Below are 22,683 nucleotides of genomic sequence, written 5' to 3' on the forward strand. Positions count from 1 at the left end.
GTTTTATTACTGAAACTCCTGTAAACCAATAAAAACAATACACATTATGTTCGACGTCATGCTTTTAAGAGATTAGCATTCGATTTGCAAAATCTCAATGGGTTCCTTTTGCACATGAAAATATTTTTCTAATTTTGTGTTTCTTTTACTAAAACTTCTGAGATGCTCACTTTATTTCACCCATTTATGTTAGAAATACAATAATAGCATTAGGCTGTTATTGCTGTTGGGCATATCAAAAATGTCATAGCAATCTTTGTTCACTGATCTGTTTAGAGCTTTTTTAAAGATGTTAATTATGGCTTCTCTTTTCTAGCATGACAAGTACTTTTTATTAATGTAAGCACTATAAAAATAAGAAAGCCTCTACTTTATCCTTACCTTCGCCTTCCCCCACCCCCATTATTATTGTTGTTGTTGTTTTTTAATCGTAAAACAATTCTAGGCAGCAAGAGTAGTATGTTGCTTGAGCTAAGGCTGGGCTGTTAGCTAAATTAAGCCATTGTGACTCAAAATCCTCCTTTAATAAGGTTCATGCTGTCTACAACTTCATCATTTTCTGCTGAATGATAATTACTTTATTCAATCATGTTCAAGGTTTTAGTGAAAGCTAGCATTGATTGATTAACTTCAATTACCATGCTTACATTTGCATAGATAAAAACTGCTTTTCAATTTGTGAGTGGCACGCCAGTGGAAACCCTGCGCTGACATTTGCATTTCAATGTGAACAGTGAAGAATAAAGGTGGAAGAGAGGTCTGATCAGTGCTAAGCCCTTTCTGCTTCAGTGCTTAAGCATTTTTCCATAAACACTCTTGTTATGATGTTAGTTTGTTCAGACCACTCTGAGTTAACTGATGGAGGCTCCTGTTTACAAGCTTTCGTGGCAACTGAACAGTATGGATTAGGGGGAAAGGACTCACACAGTAGCTTGCAGGCTGGCCACCAAGTTAAAGAAGAATGAAATCTCTTCCTGTAGCCTGTCACAGCAACTCCCAAATGCCAGCAATGCTTCGAAGAACAACCTCTCTGCAACTGATTGGCCCAAACCCGGTCTGACCTTACAAGAGCTAGTGCTTTCTTCCTTGAGCAGTCTGCTGGTCTAGGACCAAGTATTGAGATTTCATCAGTCTGACTTTCTGTTCAAACCCAAGGAAGGGTCCAAAGTAAAATGAATAAGTCCTTTTCATTCATACCATGTAGGCCCCATAACAAATATTTACTTATGCTACATTCAGCGGTCATTATCACTACATAGTTTGAGTAACCTGATTTTTGGCATGTGGGTAAGACAAGGCTTGTCCTGTTTTCTTTACCCCTTGGTGGTTCAGAAATGCAGAGATTTGGTCCTTTTCTGCATATCAGTGATTTATCAGGGCCATATTATTCTTTAACTAACCCTGGGAAGTTCAATCTTTATAAAATCACAAAAGCACCTAACCAGAGAGATAGTTCTCAAGTCAATGCAAGCCTCTTATTTTCTTCTTCAAGATAGGCAACTAAGTGGAACATCTTGTCAATATAAAACTCAATAACTTGGGGGGAGTTAATATTTTGAATCTAAACAGGTTTGACACGTAGTGGCATTCAGTAAGTCTTTTTGGCTTGCGATAGCTTTGAAAATGAAAACTCCTACCACCCCCAGGATGTTTCTAGTTGAGCACCAGAGAGATTTCCACCGCCCACCACCCCCCCCCAACAAAAAAAAAGTCTTTCAGTTGTTAGGACAAGTAAGTAATGCCATTAAAAATATGTCATCAGATCCAACGTGACTTCACACGGACATCCAGGCTTCCATTAAGTAAACTTGAAGATGCATAGGAAATTACCTATACCTTTTAAAAATCCATATACTAATGCATGTATTGTTTCTATGATAAATATTAAAATCATTTGAAGGGCAAATTGCATGTGATTTTACATAAGTTTTTTTCTTTATCAAATCAAAAATCCTCTAGGGGCTTCACATAATTTTTAAATGTTTAAAGATAGAATGAAATGTCATCTTTTTCTGAAATCTTACATATGTTCTGATCTGTAGCTCTATAATTATTCTTTAATTAAATTAGGATATCCATTATAATGCTGCACCAGTCTCCTACCCCCAAGTTTGAAGTACTGAGAAATGCTGCTGTGTGCTGTATACTTAAAGATTGGTCCTGTCCATTTGATAGGTCCCTGGTCCCACCCCAAAGTTTAGTACTACACAGATTGGCAGCTGTGCCTCCCTGAGTACAGAACCCAGAAGCATTGTCATTAGTGTTGAATACCTTATAATATCCAGAGGAAGCCAGGTTCCTGGGATGGTAACTTTTGCCAAATGTGTGAATATTGCCCATTAGCCCTGGTAATATGCAACAGATGAATGAATAAGCCAATGTTGAAAGGATGAGTCTAATTGGTGATTTCTTTACATATATATCAATTAATAAAGTTTTAAAATAAAAATTTCTTAAGAAAGAAGTTCCTTAGAATGTAAAGGAAACCAAAACCAAGCAGAGATCAACAAAGCAATGTTTTGATTGACACTTGTGACAAGTAAGGGGTTTTGTGTTTCAACAGAAGTTGCTTTGTCCCATTTCCTGGAAAATGAGGGTAAAGATGGTGACATAGGAATAAAACTAGTAGACTTTACTAAGGAAAAAGAAGTTATGTAAAGAAGACAAACTGGAGAAAAATCTAAGATGTTTAAATATAATGGTAAAGACTGTCTCCATCAGTTTAGACAGTTTGGCTCGAAGTATTATCCACCGAAATGTATAGAACTTTCTTTGTAGTCAGTTTTATAACTGGCATGTGAAAGAATGCTATTTTGAAAAGTTAATTTTAGTTGGGTTGGATAATTAAGTGCAGAAAAATGAAGCAGCCTTGGAAGTCAGTGAATTATGTTGTCAAATCAGCACATAACACATACAGGCATAATAGAAGGAAAAAAATACTGTAAGAATTTAAATGGGTAAAATGAATCAATAATAACAATTTTTAAAAAGTGTAAAACTCCATCTTAGTACATGAGAGTAAGCAAACTACAGATATACTTGTCAAATGTCTGTGAGCTAAACAAATATCAATTTTGTGTTGTAAAAATGGATTTGAGGAAACAGTGCTTAAAACAATGAGTAAATACTATAGGATCGACTATATTATTTTCATTCTGAAGACAATATTTAGAAAGTTGCCCTGTGAGGAACTAACTCTGCCATTTTCTTTAAATTGGTGATCCTTTAGCATTTAAAATTTGAAAAGCATATAATTATAAATTAAGTGTACCTCAACATTCTCATAAGGGAGACCTCTTTCTGTCGGATTCGGCTTTGTGATCTCCTTCACATCTTCATCCCCAGTCCATTCTCAGTGCCTGTGAGACTCAAAATCTTATCCCACAAAACACGGTGTGGCATGAAGCCAGCCAGGTAGTCTCATGGGTGACTCCATGACACACTCCAGAACTCTCTGAAATTGTTCAGGGTTGAGCTTCAGGGGCATGAGTTCCAAGGTGTTTGTCTGAATTTTGATAGCTCTTTCTAGAAATTTGAGATAGAGATTCACTACTACAACCTTTCTCATTGTGTTTTTGCCTTCAATTACTCAGGTACATATTTTCTTCCTTCTTCATCAGTTATTTCTCCCCTGCTTTTATTTTCTTCCATCAGTACCCATTTCTCTTCAGAAAATTATTCCCTTTATCTGGCTAATCTTAGGTAGGAATGAGCTATGCTAGTACAGAGCAATTTTCTTTCCATAGTGCCACAAGTTTAAAAAAAAAAAAAAAAGTCCATCAAAGCCAGATATTTCCAGTCCTCTTCCAAACACTTTACATTTTACATGATTATTTAAAGATAGAGATACTGCATTTAGAGACAAGTATTTTAAAGATCCTAGAGAAACTTCTTGGAATTGAAACAAATTAAAGCTTTAAATAATATCTGGGTGATACTTTGACAACGGATGTAATACCTGTAAACTGTAAATATATGGTGAATTAAATGGCTGTAATATATATTACACCTGTAAATATATGAGTGAATTAAGGAGTCATTGTAGATTAAAATCATCCCAGAAATGCCTGAATTCAAAGTCTGGTTATGTGGAAATGGAATAAACATTCTTTACATCTACATTTACTGACAACTAACAAAAGAAGCAAAGAACAGAGAAGTGAAAAACACCTTAGATGAAGCTTCAGAAAGGCATATTGAAATTGTTCTGATTCTCTCTGGTCACCCAAATAAAAATGTGATCACTTAAAGTGAATTAAGTAGAAATTCAAATAGTCATCTGTTTCAGTCAGGACTTCGGGGAAACAGTTCATTGCTGCCTCTGCCTCTCATCCCTCAACCTCCTGCCTTGATTTTTTTTCCTTGCTGAAATGTTCATTATTTTGCCAATTTATTTCTACTTTTTATTTTAAATTTTTGGCAAATTATAATCCTATATAATTATGGGGTACACAGTGATGTGATATTATACAGTGTGGGATGATTGACTCAAGCTAATTAACTATATCCATCACCTTAAATACTTATCATTTATTCCTTCTGTCTAACTGCAACTCTATACCCTTTGACCAACATCTCCATGTTCTCCCTACCCACCAGCCCGTGGAAACCACCATTCTACTTTGTTTCTATCAGTTCGACTGTTATAGATTCTACATGTGAGCTTTCAGATGAATTAAGGTCAGATGGATATCTAAAGCAATTGCTCAGAGATAGAGAAATAGGGTCAAAACTGACAAGATAGTGGAGTCTTACTTCCGTTAAATTTATGAACATGAAAGTATTAAATGGAAAAACTTGGGGCTAGGAAGTCTGATTTCTGTTTCTTATGTGGTATCTCTCTCTTGTGCCCTCCACTCCAGCAGCTTCACTCTCCATAAAATTATGAGGATGCTGAAAAGTTAAAATTGGAGTTATCTGATTGTTCTTTGATAACTCTGTTTTGTCATCTAGTAGAAAAATCCCTGGTTTCCTCATCTGTAGCATAGAAAGGTCATTTTCTGGGTTTATTACCTGCTTCTCAGGTCATTGTTACAATTATCAGATATTTTAAAGCAATTTTTCTGTGGTATTTTACTAATTTTGCCATAGAGAAAGCATACTTTTTTGTTCATTTACCCAGCATTAAAATAATTATTTTCCTTTTATCCTTGGAAAAATATAAGCTTTTAAGAAAGAAATCCAAAAGCCACAGGATAGTCAAATGAAGGAATTTTCATGGCAGTGCCAGAAAAAAAAATCCTCCTTCTGTCCATATACCAGATCATTTTTTAAAAATGACATTCAAATGACAATCACATGGCACCGTCTTTGCTGGAGTTGCTATGCACGATGGTGCTAAACTCTGTATTATAATATATGGTGCAGATGGCACCTACAGTGCATTTATGTAGAGATTTTGTCCACCCCTCCAAAAAGATATATTTACTTACAATGACTCAAAACAGATGGATAGACAAATCTGTCTTCGATATTTAATACTAATATATTAATGTGCAAATGACTTATAACAATAGGTTTGTTTTCTAGAGCCTAATGCAATGGTTGCCATAAGAACACAAATTATGTGTACATTTTAATGCATCTATGCTTCATAATTATGCATGGTTGTGTGCTGTTATAATTGACATAAAATATAAAACAGGTCAAAGAGCAGCTATTAAAACTATTTTTCATTTTGCTTCTTGACAGCCGGCAACATTGGTGCCTGGTACATTTAATAGGGCCATACATGGAATGCACAGATAGTTATAGAATTGCAACCACATTAAAGGGCTCCAGAATTTGTGACCTAATTATTTCAAACATTGTTTTAAAGCTGATAATTTTATGTAGAAGGCTCCTATTTTGAAACCAAATAGGTGCAGTACTTTAAAATAAAGAAAGAATGAGGAAGGGTATCTCGTGTGTGTGTGTGTGTGTGTGTGTGTGTGTGTGTGTGAGAGAGAGAGAGAGAGAGAGCGCGCGAGAGAGAGAGAAGAGTGGAATTTTATTTGGAAATAATATATGTCCTTAAATATTATGTTTTCCTGCTTAGGTAAAATGGAGAGGTAGCCTCCACCAATCTTATGTATTGACAACTAAATTTTGCTTTGTATAATTCTCAGTCTAATTTTTGTTTTTTGTTTTCCAGAACACTTAAGAATCATCTGACTAAATTCTCATTTCCTACAGAGTTCTATGGGAATCTTGTTTTCTAATTACTTAATACACTTGATCCCCCCCGTGTGGGAGCTGAGCATTAATATCCTCACCCTAGCAGGGAGGAGAGAAGTCCAGGGAAGCAAAGTGACTTGCTCAAGGGCACTCAGCAAGCCCTTGCTAAGGTAGGGATTGGAATTCTGAACACCTGCATCTTGGGCATGACCTCAGGCCCTTGCTCCTGCCACCTCAAATGTTTGTAATTCTTTAGCAGGTTCCAAATATCTTCATTTACTTGTCATAAAGCTGCAGGGAACTCAGGGTGAAAGAAATGGAAACATGTACAAAATCAACCAATAGCAGTGCAAACTTGACTTATAACAAGTTTCCATTGCTGTACTTTTCAAATGCATAGATTTTTGGAACTGTAAAACAAAAACATAAAATTTACACCCAAAGAATAAGGCTTTCTTACTGTTATTATTATGTGTCAACATAGCTCATGTAATATTTCTTTGTTTCAGAATTTTCATTTTAGCATAGAAAGATAAATCTTTTTTAACAGTTGGGGCAGGATAGTTTTCCTCAGTTCTAGGAATCAACATCACACACCCTTTTGTGTATTTTAAAGATGTTTCCTTTCTATTATTTTCAATAATTAAAAAGTTACATAATGAAGTTAAAGGAAATTAAGAGAAAGTAAAATGAAACAATGGCTGGGGGCTACTTTAATGTACTTCTTTGTATGGTGAGTTTTTGTCTCCTAGGAGCGCAGGGCCAAGGTGTATGCAGGCCAAAACCAGATACCAATGGATGGAATTAAAAATTGGGGGAAGAGCATCTTTAAATAAAATGGTAGAAATTTCTTATTCAATTATTGCAGCTCAGTAAGGTCCTACTGTGGATTTGAATGCAATGGGTCTTATTGTGCATTTAAAGGAGAAAAGTTCAGAGTGATCAGCAGCGCCAATAACTGTCACAAGAGCAACAACTGTTATATGCGGCTTCGTGTGTCAGAGGCTGGTCTAAGTGTTTGCATAGATTAATTCATTTAATATTCATAACAACTCCACCATTGGGTACTGTTACTATCCCTTTTTAAAGGTGAAGAAACGGAGGTAAAAAGGGATTGAAGGACTCTCTCAAGGTCACAAATGTGGTAAGTGGAAGAGTTGGGTTTGTGTGGAGCCTGGAGTTTGAATGGCCTTCTTTGTTCTTCCTATTGTAGAGAGATAAGAATAAGGAATAGTGGCCCGCAGCCTGTCTGATCCTAAGTGTGAAAATTCTAGTTTTAAGTATTCTTCACTAACTTAGTAAGTATACCACCCACCACAAGTCACACCAGTTTACCTAAGAAAAGCCCCATAGCGAAAACAATAGGCATTAGCAAGGCATCAGGTGAAAATGAAAAAGGAGACAGACTATTGTGACCTTACAAATTAAAAAATTTAAGCCTCTTCCAAAAGAACATACTTGATTTTACCAGAAATATGATGGCTGTGACCTAATATTGTCCTTCTGTTAGGAATCCCTAGAGCCATTATTTTGAATTCTATATAATTTCTCTTAGATACCTTTTTGACTGTGAAGGGAAAAATCAAGAAACAAGGCATGGTTTTTGTTTCATTTGGTTGTTTGGTTCTTTCCCCCTTTTAACATGTTGCTGTAAGATGAAGAATTTTAGTCTCAGAGCTCTACATTTATTTTGATATTATTGTTGCATTCCTATCCCTGTTGTGTTTATCTTTAATATGTGATAGTGAAATTTATGCCTTATTTCTGGATGGGGTGTCTGAATCTTGACATGGTATCATAAGCAGTCCTGGAAATGGTGCTGCTGCTTAGAGATGTCTTACGTCGGAATGCTACACAGTTTTGCAAGTTGGACTTGCTGTTTTCACACTGGGGTACAATTTTCCATAAAATATTCACACCAATTATAATGCAAAATGCCAAAAGTTATAAATATTATCTACATCAACTAAAGAGTGAAGGGTACAACTAAAGAATGAAATAGACTGAATTATCAAAATCAATCTATTTCAGCATAAGGTCTCAGATCCTAAGATACATATAACATAAACCTTATTGTATCACGAGCCAAGGAAATCATCACAATGTTTTTCAAACATTGGCAATCCAACAAAGGAAGCTACTTTCTCCTCCCATCCCTTTTTACCCCTACCTAATTAATCAGTTGCCAAATTAAACCAACTCTGTCTATAAATATTTTTCTCACTTGTCCCATCATATTCATCCAGGGTTAATTTGGGATTGCATCATTTCCACCTGATGGAAATCTGCTGTCTCCTAAACTTTTTTCTCTGGCCTCAACATCGACCAATAACTAAGCACCCACCACCATTGTCATTCTGATCTGGTTTTCTCTGTTGAGGCCATTCTCTTATTTCTAAAAATCTGCTTACGTTTGTTCCTTCCTAAAAAGCCTGTAACAACTCATACAAGGTGAAGAGACAATTCACAACCTGGGACCTGTCTACAGTGCCAGGCACTCCCCACATTTGCCCTACACCTTAATGACACAGAACTACTCACCATTGAGCCACACTGTGGTCATGCTTCTTGTCTTTGCAAATATTTTTTGCAGCGTAGACAGCCTCCTTTTAGTTCTATTTCTCTTCTACATAATTTCCTGTATTTTATTATTTTTATTTTTATTTTTTGTAGAGACAGGGTCTTCCTATGTTGCCCAGGCTGGTCTTGGACTCATAGGCTCAAGAGGTCCTCCCTCCTCGGCCTCCCCAAGTGCTGGGATTACAGGCTTGAGCCACCACACCCATCCAATTCCTATATTTTAAGACCCAAGCTCAATGTTAACTCCATCTCTAAAATTCTTTTCTCCTTCCTTTCCTCTAGTTTCCTGTCCCAGGAAAAATAACTAAATCACCTTCCCCATACTTTCTTCCCTATCCTTCTTCAAACCTTGATTATACTTCTATTATAGTCATTACAATGTCTTATTATCTTGTCATCCACCTAACTATTCTGATAGAAAATCATCCCTTCCTGGTCAGTGACATGGGCTTATTCACCTATTTATCCCCAGTCAAGAGCCTTGCAAGCAATGAGCACTCAATAAATGCCTACTAAACTAAAACTAAAGCCAGTTGTCTCCTGGGTCACTAGGTGCCTGCTCAGCAGCATTACTGAGCACAGTCGTGGTTGTTGAATGCATGAGCTTCTTTTCCGTACAACAATGAGGAGAGAAGCCAGTGGGTTACATTCTGGGCATAGTGAAAGATACCCATGGAGACCACAGGGATTTGCCCTCAGGAACTCTTGGCTAGGGAAGGAACACACTTCTTGGTTCTCTGTGTACTTCCAACTCCTCCCTAGAACTCTAAACTCCTTTGGAATTTGCACACAGGAGGTTCCAAAGGATCTGTATAGTGTTTCTGTTTCTCAGCTTTGCATGATGAGGAGAGTGCGGGGGCAAGGTTGGAAAGAAGGCAAACATCCCTTTTCTTGCATAAGCATATGCTGGGAACCCTCCCTGGCCTCTAGACAAGGGAAAGAGCCAGGCTAAATGTGTGATGCTAAAAGATTTGAGGGAAAAGAAAGAAAATAGATGGCACATTTTATAAAACTGAAACTCGTAGGATGTCTAGGAATTCAAAACACTTTTATTGCCTTAAAAAACTTAACGTGGCACTGGCTTTATGTATGTCTATTTTTCCGGTAACATAAATGGGAATAAAGGGCACTTCTTGTCTCTCAGTGCTGTACATCCCACTTGTTATTAGCAACACAGGCTTACATTGTAGCCCACGTTGTGCCTAATTACAACTAGTCTTTATAAGCAGCTAGCAGAGTAGATGGTGTCAGTTCAGATTTCAGCTTGCAGATGACACCGGGGTGGGGAGTGGGACTGTAAATCTAAAATACAACAAGAAGGATGAATCTCAAATAAACTGGCAAAGACAAGACTCACTTATCCCTGCATTCTGTTGCCTTGTCTTGGACTCAAAGTGATAGAAGGGAAGGCAGGTTAGAGGCTGTTATCGCTATCAGTGGTACAAAATATTCTCTGACAATTGTTGAATAAGGCCCTAGGGAGAGAGAAGTACAAAAATGAATGTAGGCTTTTGTTTCTCCAAATGTCAAAGGTTACTAAAATAGGAATGAGAAGAGATGAAATGGAAACTTTTGGAAGTGCTGTATTGTGTCATTCTATCTGAATCTCATTCAGGAACAGCCAATAGCCCTTGTTCCTTGGTGAGCATGTTTTCTAATTTCTAATCCCCTACCCCTACCCCACCCCCATTCCCACTAAAATAAAAAACAAGCTTGAATTAGAAGTAAAAGCAGGGAAGGAGGGGTGGAGTGAAGAGGATATTTTTAGGGTTTTTGAGTTTCGTAAGAATTCATTTTTTCACAAATTTTAATTGAAAATATAGTGTTATACAAAGTAGAAAAACAAAAAAAAATTCAAAAAGTATAGGAAGCATGCTAAACTCACCTGAAATCTTACTATTTGGGGATAACCACAATTAGTGTTTTAATGACCATCCTTTCAACACATCACTTTTTCGCATGTACATGTATGTTGATGGTATATCATAATCCTGTTCTTATCATGGATACATTTGCTCTTTTATTTTTATTTTTTTACTAATTCTACTCCTTACATATCTAATGCAATGTATGAGGCTACCTATTATATTTCTCAAAGTACTTGTTATCACTTTGTAGCCAAGTAGTAGGTTATTTGTTCTTTAGCTTGAATGCTAAAACATCGCTCATGGACTTACCACCTATTTGGATTTACTCCAGTTTGAATTGTCTATTTATACCCTTTGCCCATTTTTAAATTGGGATTTTGTGGTATAAAAAATTAATTTGTGAAGTAATCCTTTATATGCATTTAAATATTCTTTTGGCTTTATTAGTGTTTTTTTGCAGTACAAGTATAATTTAACTTTATGAAGTCAAACATGTCTTTTATAGTTTCTGGTCTTTTGTCTTTTTTACAAAGCTCTCCAACCCTTACTTAATACATATACACTAAGTTTTTTCATGCTTGTTATTGTTTTATGTTTTACATTTAAGTCTTTCATCTATTTGGAGTTTATTTATTTCCTGTGATCTAGTTTTTCTATTTTCAGGTAAAGAAAATTCTCTTTTGAATATAATAGCTTTATAGTATGTTTTATTATCTAGAAAAGTAAGTCCTCATTCACTATTCTACTTTTACACAATTAACTCTAATGTTTTCAGACATCTACTCTTCCAAAAGAAATTTAGTTAAAAGAAGCTCTTTTGAAATTCTAAGTGGAACTGCATGAGATGTGTACAACAACTTTGAGAGAATTGACAATTCTATAATTCATTTTCTCTTCAAAATAATTTTGATGATGTGAGCCCTTCATGTGAAGTTGTACAACCTTTTCCTGGAAGATTCATATAATCTTCTATAAAACAATTAGAACCAGAAAACTAGCAGTCTCCTTCCCAAAGCCTTTGAATATTTGAGAGAAACAACAACTCCTGTGATATCTCAGCTAGGACAACAGACAAGAAATATACTCAGATGTTCAGATATTAAGCATAGATCTATGTCTATACTTCCTCCTATTATAGTTCCAAGATTATAGCTTATACTCAAAACTGCTTTTTGTTTGTTTGTTTGTTTGTTTAGCAAAAGCCACAATTATCTCAAAACTATACTTAGTCTTGTGACTTTTTTTTTTTTTTTTGAAATAGCATCTTGCTCTGTCACCCAGACTGGAGTGCAGTGGCATGATCATCACTCACTGCAATCTCCCCCTCCAGAACTCAAATGATGCTCTCACCTCAGCCTCCCGAGTAGCTGGGACTACAGGCACCTGCCACCATGCCTGGCTAATTTTCTTTTGTGTGTGTATTTTTTCTAGAGACAAGGTCTTGCCATATTGCCCAGGATGGTCTTGAACTCCTGGGCTCAAGCCATCTGCCCACTTTGGCCTCCCAAAGTGCTGGAATTACAGGCTTGAGCCACCATGCCTGGCTGACTTTTTGACTTCAGCATTTCTAACACTAGAAGGCTAAGTTTCATATACTCTGTTTTGTATGAATTCTGCACTATATGGCTTTGAAAAATATTGTTATGGTTCTTTTCTATTATAAAAGTAGTATATGATTATTACAAAAATCTAAATGTCATAGAAATATCCCAGACATGAAAAAAAGCCACAATTTGATCTTTTCTTTCAGAAGATTTTTCATTCAAAATGAGATTAGACTATACTTGCTATAACTTGCACTTTCACTTACCTACTTACTTTATATATATATATTATGTCAGTACATACAGATCTTTCTTATTTTTAATGGCTGTGTACTATTTCGTTATGTATAAGTAACCATATACATACATAACTTCTAGTTATGTATATTAGAATGATTTCCAAATCAATGCTTAAACAAATATCCTATGTAATTGTGCAAAATTTTTGAATATAGTAATAGAAATGATAATACTTTGCCAAGGGCCTACATATTTAAAATTTTAATTGATATTATCAAATTGGCCTTTAAATTGGCAGAGATCTCTACCAACAGTGTATTAAAAGGCCTGTTTTATAGTATCATCATTAGTTCCAGGTTTTGAAAAACTCCAGAACTTTGCCGTTAGCAATCCTCCCAAACAGTAGGATGTGTGTTGCCATAGATGATAGAACGATAGCACAAATGTTCAATAACACCTTCTAATGGTTTCTGTCTTAGGAAATCAGCAGGAAGATGTTGGAAATATCCCTGTTGATACTCAATATTCTGTCCTCATTATTGAAAGAAAATACAATGAGTCCACCATTTTGAAGCATAAGCCTGAAGTTGTTTTTCCACCTGAATGACGATTTTGAGCTTCATCAGGTTATATAATTTCTTCTGTTGAAGTCAAATGTGTTCATTTGTGAGATGGCTTTTAAAGGTAGCTGAAACTCAACCTGTCCACAATGAATCTATGTTTTTTCTCAAATATGTTAATCCTCCAAATCTCCTTCATCTTGGGGAATGGCACCCTCACCATGCCCACCATCAGCTGTCTCAGCCTAAAACCAGGCAGTTATTTTTAATTCCTCCTTTTCCCTCTTCGCCACTTTTTAGTCTATATATATCTGATTAAATCTACCTCCAAACATGTCTCAAGTCTAAATGCTTTCCATTCGTACTATCCCTTTGCTTAAAAATCTCCAATGGCTTGCTCTTGTCTTTAGAACCAAATTCATACTTTGTAAAATGGCCTCCAAGCCTGTCTATTATTTTTTCCCACATAATTTCTCCACTAGTTCCCTCTAGTTGGACCATACTGGCCTTCTTTGTATTTCGCAAATATGTCAAGATTTTTCCATCCTCCAGGGCTTTGGCTTGCCGTTCTGTCTACCAGCTTCATTGTTTCCCTTGCTTTCTTCATGACTGGCTTTCTCTCATCATTCAGGACACAGATCAAATGTCACATCTTCAGAGAGGCTTTCTCTGACCACCCCATCTACAATGGGTCCTCCCCATGTAGCACTTACCACTAGCTTAAGAATATTTTGTGCATTTATGTTTAAATTGCTTGTCGCTTTCTCTTTCCTAATCCTAGAAATTATGACCTATGAGAACAGGACCTTTTCTTGTTCACCTATGTATCTTCTGTGCCCATAATAGCATTTGACGCTCAGAAAGCACTCAATACATATTTAATGAATAATTTCGTTAGGCCCAGGCTTGTGGTCATGGCACTCACGGAAGACCTAACTTTCCCACTTTTCTGTAAACACACTTGACACAATGAGACACTGGAATCTGAGTGTGCTAACTTTGCTCAGCTAGCCTAGGCTTAAATGCCTTTGTTAAACTTGTATAGCAGGAAGGCAAATTAGGTCTAGAATCTAGAGCTCATATCCGTTTATAACAGTCAAATAACAGCATTGTGAAGGTAAACTATTTGGGGGATTTGACTGAAAAATATGAAAGTTTTTTTTGTTTTTAATCATTTTAAGCATAATTGGGTACTTTTTCAGAATTCTTTAGGTTGTTTTCATTGAAGTATACGGTATTAAGCAATAGAGAAGTATATGCAGTATACCGTATATGCAATACGGAGTTATTGCATATGGTAAAATCACAAAGTCTACAGCTCAGTAAATTTGTATAGACATATAATGCCCTATGTAGCCATTGTAGATCAAGAGATAGAACATTCCCATTATCCTTGCCTCATTCCTCTTCTATGTCAATACCCACCTCCCAGAGGTAGTTGCTATTCTGATTTCTGTCACTGTAGATTACATCGTCCTGTTCTTGAGCTTCCTATAAGTAGAATCATAAGTACCTACTGTTTGAGTCTGTCTTCTTTCACTTAACCCAATGTCTGTGAGATTCATCCATGTGTTAACTGCTATGAGGTCCATCCTCCTCTTTATTTGCTAATGGTAGCCTGGGATTACTTTGGGTTCATTCCAAAGCACAATGTTAACTTTTGTACTTTAAGCTTCTTAAAAACCTGGAGTGCCGATTTGGTGGCAGTCTCATTTAAGGGCTTTGAATGCCATTCTTGTGGAATGTATCAGGAGAGTTGAGCTAGGTAATTATCTTAATCCAACTGAAATAGTTGGTCACAGTATACATTAGATGAGCATCTTGAATCAAACTTGAATATGCAGTCAACCTGAACAAAATGAGCTCAGTCACAGAGGGCCAGATTTCTTAATTAGTTCTCAGTGGCAAGAACATTTTATGTTTCCAAAAGTCAAGTACAAATTCTACAAGTGACACAATTCAAGAAGACTTCATAAGAGTGAAGTAAACAGGGCCTCCCACTGTCATTGGCAGCATCTGAAGCCATATTCATTTATTTCTCACTGTTAGTGCTCTTAGAAGCACCAATATGCTATAATAAAAAAGTAATGGTGAACTTTATTGAGGTATTATTGAATCAAGTAACACAGTGCAGCCCCTTCTGCTTGACCTTTGGCAGGCGGTTCTCGCCTTTTTTCTTTCTTCCTTTTCTCATTCTCCCTCATCCCATTTCTGTCAAAAGAAGCACATTGTGTATACAAATCCATCTTACTACATCTTATTCACTTAATCCTTTTACACACGTATTATTTAAAAGTGGAAAGAATTTTAAAAGGCAAGAAATAAAATATAAATAATTTTTTTTGTTTTTGTTTGGTTTTGCTTTATTTGATGTAGGATAAATTATTTGTACTTTAGAGACTGTATTTATAAATGTTAGGAACAGAATGTGGTGGTACAATGTGTTGACACTTTAAAAAAAATTACTATTCATGCTAATAATGAATGCAAGCCTCTCTTCCAAGGCTCAAATCCACATCTCCTGAAACTTCACTGGGGAAATAATAATCTACCAGCAGTCAATGCTGTAAGTTACCAAATTTTTCCGTCTTCATTTATACCAGTGTCAGCCTCTCTTTCTAGGTTTACCTTCTCCCAATCTTATATAGGTAAATTGGGAAATTGCTATTATCTGTGTTAGCAGGATATCATTATAGCAACAGCATCTCCTATGCTTGATAAAAGAAAATACACACATAATCAAAGGAAATTTAATGAGTATTGCATATCTTTAATTTCATAGTTCTCTGAAGGTTTAGAATATTTAAGTACTTAGTTTTCAGCTTATTGAAATTTAGTTTTCAGTTTTTAGTCTTACAGTTTAATTGAATTGTGCGAATGGTTTACATTTCTCTTATGGATCTGAAAAGATCCACTCCTCTCATATTCACATGCTAAATGACCCAAATAGCTGGATTTCCTCTTGCCTAAGTATTGAAAAACTAATCATTCTGGTAGAGAGTTTGAAACTCCATGTAAATAACATTTTTAATGAGAAACAAAAAATTGTACTTATATTTTTCATTAGCATTTATTTGGCAATATCCAGGAAATCCTTTGGCATTTATTAGAAAATAATTAACATTATCTTGAGACAATTTTTTTCATTGCAAAACATCTTACTTTGAGAAACCAAATAGCTCTTGACAGTGCTAATACCTCTTCATCCAGGTAGAAATGTGAATGAAAGAACTGAGCTCTGCCCAACTTAATGGGTAACAGAAGAAAAATAATTATAGGTATCCATTAAAAATCACACTTAGTATCTAGAAAAGAAAGTAGCATGTCAAAATAAAGCTGCATATTTCCCTTCTGATCTAATTTCAGCTTTTTCTCCTTGCCATCTGTTTGGTAAATGTGACTATGTTTGATATCATTTCACCTCTAAGCCTTCAATTCATGCCCAATTTCCTACTCCCAGTTACTACAGCCCTTCCCAGCAAATCATGCCTTTCACCCATGAGAAACAGATAATCAAACCAGAAGAAAATTGGTGGGCTGCTACTGGTTAAACTTGAACAATACAAACATCAAAAAGAATAAGAATTGTAATTGGTTTATACAACTTAATATATAAAAATCTACAATCCTATAGTGATGCATTTTTAGTGAACAATTTAAAAAATCTCCTTATTGCTACTATTGGAGGTGACTTTACAACCATTTTCTTACTCTGAAATATGGTAATTTAAGGGAAAGATTCAAGCACATATCTTGCTTTTGCAGTAGAAACCATCTTTGAGGGTAGCCACAGAACCCCCGAGAGAATGTGCTAATACATTTAGAAGGAATGATGTAAAATATGTCAACAACAAGAAAAGCAGACTGTTAATAATTTTAAAACCTAGAATATATTAGTTTATGGTTATATGGGTGTTCATTATACAATTATCTCATCTTTTCCATATGTTTGAAATTTTTCATAATTAAAAAAATTGCCATCATGCCAACAAGCAGAAAATAAAATTATAAAGATGGTTACTTGAGTTAAAGAGACAAACTTTTATAACACATGCTTTCCTTATTTCAAAACCGCAATTAAAATTACCAGCCTTATTATGAAAAGTTTCTGCAGGAGATAGGGGAAGCATGAAGGTTTAGGCAAAATCATCTCTTCCCCTAATCCAGTAAATCAAATAACCATGTTTCAATAGGGAAGGATGAGTATATCTTTATAGAATAATAAACTCCCCAGAAATGAAAATAATAAAAGATTTCTCTTACTGGTATTTTAAAGGTTTATACCCATCTAATAAGAATATAAGACCAAACTCAGTGCCTGCATTTTGTACCCTCTGCTTTGTCTGTATCTGTAGCAGGAATGATGGACCCAGAAGTCTAGTGCCTTGCGCAGTGTTTGGCTAAAGGTAGCTAGACATCCAGCATTGTTTACCAACATCCCAGTTTTCAACCCTAGTAGCCTTTCCTCTAAGAAAGCAGAAAAGAAGCCTCCTCCTCTCCAAGAGTATCAGAGGAAATGAAGAAAATATGGGATATATGTTTAAATATATACATATTTAAAGACCATTGCAAGTGGAAAAGATTATAACATTAAAAAACCACTCCTTAATTCTTATATAGTCAACATTGTTTGGTGAGTCCAAGATTTACACAGAATACTATATTAGATGCTCTAATGGAAATTTAGTTACAAAGGAAGTTTTAATCAACTTTGTGATTATTTGAAAGATTTTTTTTATCATATTTCAGAGCTATTGCAGTGGCATTTTCTGAATTTTCTAACCCCTTTATATCCTCATTAATGAAACAGTTAAATTTACCCTGTATTACTTAACAAATAATTTAGGTGTTCTCCACCAGTATATAGTGTTTTCTTTGTCATATATTACATACTCACCAGTGACTGTGCCTTACTACTTTCTTCCGTGGATCAGTCTCATCATAGTGTTTTAATTATTTAAGCTCTGTAACATTTTAATGCCTAATAAAACAAGTAATCCCTTTCTCTTTGTTTATTCATCCAGATGAGATTTTAAATCATTTTGATGATTTCTCTAAGATTATGTTGAGTTTTTAAAATTGAACAATGAGATCACATGGACACATGAAGGGGAATATCACACTCTGGGGACTGTGGTGGGGTGGGGGGAGGGGGGAGGGATAGCATTGGGAGATATACCTAAGGCTAGATGACGAGTTAGTGGGTGCAGCGCACCAGCATGGCACATGTATACATATGTAACTAACCTGCACAATGTGCACATGTACCCTAAAACTTAAAGTATAAAAAAAAAAACAAAAAAAAAAAACTTGGTTTGTGTTAAATCTGTTCATTGATTTGGAGACTGACAGATATAAAAGATGTAAAACTTTTTTACCTGTAAGTTTACATATGTTTCTGTAAGTATATCCCCATATTATTTGTTTACATGTATCTATCTAAATGTGTGTATAGATATTGGTATACATTTATTTGAAAATACATAGATGTATGTTATATATTTATATGCTTATGTGACATTTGTCAAGGCTAAAATTCTAACTAAATATCATTCTAACTAAATATCAGAAAAAATAAAATGGGGAAAACATCACAAAATATCCTTCCATTTTACATTATATACATTTAACTGTTTAATTAGGAACTTGTACCTTAATCAATTGGTGATTTATTAATAAACAAAATTTGCTCTGGGATTTCAAGGACATATTTTAATCTCACTAATCTTGTAGTTTCAGTAGCCTAGAGGTTTAAGGGCTTTGAACTGAAACAAATCTCAGTCTGAAGTCTTGCCTCAGACACTTCAATAGCTACATGACTTTAAAGCAATTAGTAAACTTAGAGTTAAGTAACTTCTCTAAGCCCAATTGCCTCACCATAAAATGAAGATGATAATACCGCCTACCTCTTAGGGTTGTTGTTAGGATTAAATGAGATGATGTATAAAAATAATAATTCCAGTGCCTGGTTCATAGTAAGCGCCCCCAAAATGTCAGCTATTATTTCAATCTAGCATAAGCTAACACCAAGATTTCAATGTAATTCATAGGCCTTCTCCCAAACAAAGTTTAGTAACATACAAACAGTGGAAAACAGTCTGAATTTGTTTAACTTGTTTCCCACTTTGAATATTCACTAAAAATAACAGTGAAGTTCTTCGATTCTCTTTGTGCATCATTTATGGTCTTTGCCTAATTCTTCCTGCATCTCTTTGGCTTTTTTTTCCTTGGACTCAGTATCTTGTCCTTTTCCAGTCTTGTATTTATCTTTCACCTATTCCAATTTTGCCTAACCAGAGAGCAATGTATAAAGTGTCATAAAACTGGCTGAAACATGGGCACGGTAATCCTAGGTTAGCTGTGGCCATTCTAAGTTCAATATCTTTACTCTATCTTTTGTTTTTATTTTGTGAAGTCCTTAAGCATGAATTCCCAAGAAACCATGTCTTTAGTGTCTGCTGAATTTTGTAACCTCATTTCAATGCATATGTGACAGCTATAGACTAAATAGGCTAATGACTATAGGAAAAAAATATTTATTTATTTATTTATTTGAAACAGGGTCTCACTATGTCGCCCAGGCTGGAGTGCAGTGGCATGATCATGGCTCACTGCAGCCTTGACCCCTTGGACTTAAGCAATCCTCTTGCCTCAGCCTCCTGAGTGCTGGGACTCTAGGCATGAGCCACCATGTCAGGCTAACTTTTGTATTTTTTGTAGAAACAGGGTTTCACCATGTTGCCCGGGCAAATTGGTGAAAGCCACCACCATGCCCAGCCAGGAAAAACTAATTTATTAATTAAAATAATTAAGAGGCTACTGTGGACCAGGCATGTGGTTTACGAAATAAGATATTTATAAAACAAGTTTCAATTTGTACATCTATTTAGGAAACAATGCACATGCTTTGGAAATCCCATGTCTTCATTACAATTATCATGAAAGAAGCATTGACTGAGATTGAGTTCTTGTATATTAATGAAATACCTATTTAATTCATTACTTAAATGATAAATTAAAACAAACACATTATTACTTTCTGATTGACATTAGAAAACTTTAGTTTAAACATGATTTTAGCTCGTGTTATCAATAGCAAGAGGATTTTCATTAGCGAATGCATTAAAATGAAATGATATGGGGAGATTTACCCCAGGTACAGAGTTGTTTTTCTACCACTGTAGACAGTAGACTGTTTTCTAAAAAAATATATATATAACGTGACATAATTCAGGATCATGGAATCAATAAAGTTTTAACCCAACTCTTTCTTCAAACTAATGTTTTTAAAAATGTATTCCTGATTGAAAATAAAACTAAGAATTAGCTTAATTTCTTAATTTACATTCCCAAGTTTTCAATTGCTTAAATTGAATTGATCAAAACTATACTTTTTTTTTTAACAAACTGGCAGAAACGTTTAAATGCCATAAAACTCAGAGTTCTTGACTACTCTTTTATTGAGCAATGGTCCTTAAGTGATGACATCGATTGTCAAAGACATCTTCCAAAAATATAGCAATTTTTGAAAGAGAAACAAGATTGTCTTTTTAAGTAATATAACCCCTGTGCAATTTTCTTTTTTTTTTTTTTTTTGACCCTTTTTATTTCCTGAGGGTTTTAAGTAAAGACCTCCAATTTAAAATCGATTATTCCGCAGGAGCTGCTTTTCCCCCTCCCCCAACTGTAACCTTGCTGTAATCTCTGCCCTGTTATTTTCTGACTTTTTCACTTTGCTTAGCACTGAGCTATAGTTAGGATATAACCAAGACAGGTGTGTGAAATATGATGTGATACAATAGTTAGAGCAGATAAGTAATTTAAAACATATTAAATATCAACCTTTTCTTTCTTTTACACTGTCAAAATCCAAAAAATTCTTTCTTACTCTGTTTTTGGTGGTGGTGGCGGTTTTCTTTTTAACTGTATGGATTTCTGTGAAGCTACATTTTTAAATAATAAAATAATCTCAGAAATTATCATTATTAATGAATCATTATTTCTTATCTACAAGGTTCATAGCCTTCTATGAAGAGTGTGGAAGAATCACAACAATGAAGAGAAGATATGTTTCTTGGGGAGCATGTTCAATCTAATTCAAGTAGATACATGGAGTCGTGAAGATAAATTCTGATCACACCGCATTCTGGTCATCATTACCTAGTTGAAGAGGTTTATTGGAGAAGAACTATCAGTGTTTTAAAGCAGTGGTCTTCAAATGGGGGCACACAAAGACTTTCCAAGGGGGGTACATAAATATAAATAGTTTTAAGGTAACCCATTTTCAGTTTTTTTTTTCTGTTTGTTTTTTGAGACAGAGTCTCCCTCTGTCGCCCAGGCTATAGTGCTGTGGTGTGATCTCGGCTCACTGCAGCCTCTGCCTCCTGGGCTCAAGTGATTCTTGGGCCTCAGCCACCCAAGTAGCTGGGACCATAGGTGTATGCCACCTCGTCGGGCTAATTTTTGTATTTTTTGTAGAGACAGGGTTTCAACATGTTGGCCAGACTGGTCTTGAACTCCTGACCTCAAGTGATATGCCTGCCTCGGCGTCCCAAAGTGCTAAGATTACAGGCATGAGCCACCACCACGTCCGCCCATTTTCAGTCCTTAATATTCAATATGTTCTCCCTAAACTTCCTGAGAAGTTACCAATTGCCTGGTTTGCCTTTGCCCATCTCCCTCGTTTCCCTCTCATACTTACCCCAGAGCTGAAATTGTACAATGGTGAGCTGCCATAAGTACAACCCTCTCCCCCTTCTGATACCAAACAAGAGGCAGATGGACCGTTCCTTTAATCAAGGAATCACCAGCAATTGTTTATTCAGAGATAAATTTACAGTTAAATTCTATTTCTTAGGATTACTTTTTATCAATATAATCTATTTTTGAGGTTTTGATCAATTGTTTACTACTAATAAAAGTAATGACAACTAAAACCAAAAGACATATTTTAACAATGCATTGTGTGCATTGTAATAACATTTTTATTATTTTAACCTGAGCATTATGGCCACAGGAAAATTTTAAACTAAATTTACGTATATATTGCTGCAAAGAATTATGATAGGGTGATCAATAAAGATTTTCAAGCATAAACGTATATTACTTTAGGGTAACATTCTATAGGGGAAGTGGAATGAAAATACAATTTCAAGGACAAAAATTTCTAACTTTGTTTTTTAATGAATAATGAGTCTCAACTTGTTATAGTATTTTTATCTCATTAAAGACATTTAACAGAATGGTGTAACATTTAATTTTATTTATTTATTATTTATTTTTTTTACTATACTTTAAGTTCCAGGGTACATGTGCACAATGTGCAGGTTTGTTACATATGTATACATGTACATATTTATAACATTCCAGAAACTGGCATCTTTTGAAATTAATTAATTATATAAAATATATGTTATACATGTGCTAAGGTGTGCATAATTAACATTCATTTGGTGACATTAGAGCAAAACATTGGAAAACCTCTGTTCTAAAGGATAGTTTCTTCTTGGTAGTTAAGTCATTTCTTCTAATATTTAAAAAATCTGGCTCTAGTAATAATATATTGCAGTAATTTCATGGTAAAACAAAAGAAAATCCCTATCATGAAACTTTCAAGGGAGTCCAAGCTGATCTGAACCTGTATTGAAGGATGTGAGAGCATAATTCATCAATGGGTTGGCGGAATATGGATTCATTTTCTACTTTTAGTCATTTCAGCTGGATGTAATAAACTGC

At 35.2% G+C, this 22,683-nt stretch overlaps 1 protein-coding gene across 8 annotated transcripts in view; it reads left to right on the forward strand.

The window, feature by feature from the left end:
- GPD2 (glycerol-3-phosphate dehydrogenase 2) overlaps window positions 1–22,187 on the forward strand; it is a 179,597-nt gene extending 157,410 nt beyond the window's left edge. For 5 of the 8 annotated variants that reach the window (XM_016949838.3, XM_016949836.3, XM_016949835.3 and 2 more), the window contains exon 18: window positions 20,963–22,187. In XM_016949838.3, coding sequence (XP_016805327.1) covers window positions 20,963–21,044 — 82 coding nt within the window. In that variant the 3' untranslated portion in view covers window positions 21,045–22,187. Of the gene's footprint in view, window positions 1–6,133; window positions 6,327–20,962 lie in introns of all 8 variants that reach the window. The other 3 variants (XR_010150101.1, XR_010150102.1, XR_010150106.1) reach the window with 3 other exon arrangements.
- Window positions 22,188–22,683: the final 496 nt, after the last annotated feature.

The sequence above is a fragment of the Pan troglodytes genome, chromosome 13, assembly GCF_028858775.2.
Source record: "Pan troglodytes isolate AG18354 chromosome 13, NHGRI_mPanTro3-v2.0_pri, whole genome shotgun sequence".
Classification (NCBI taxonomy): Eukaryota; Metazoa; Chordata; class Mammalia; order Primates; family Hominidae; genus Pan; species Pan troglodytes.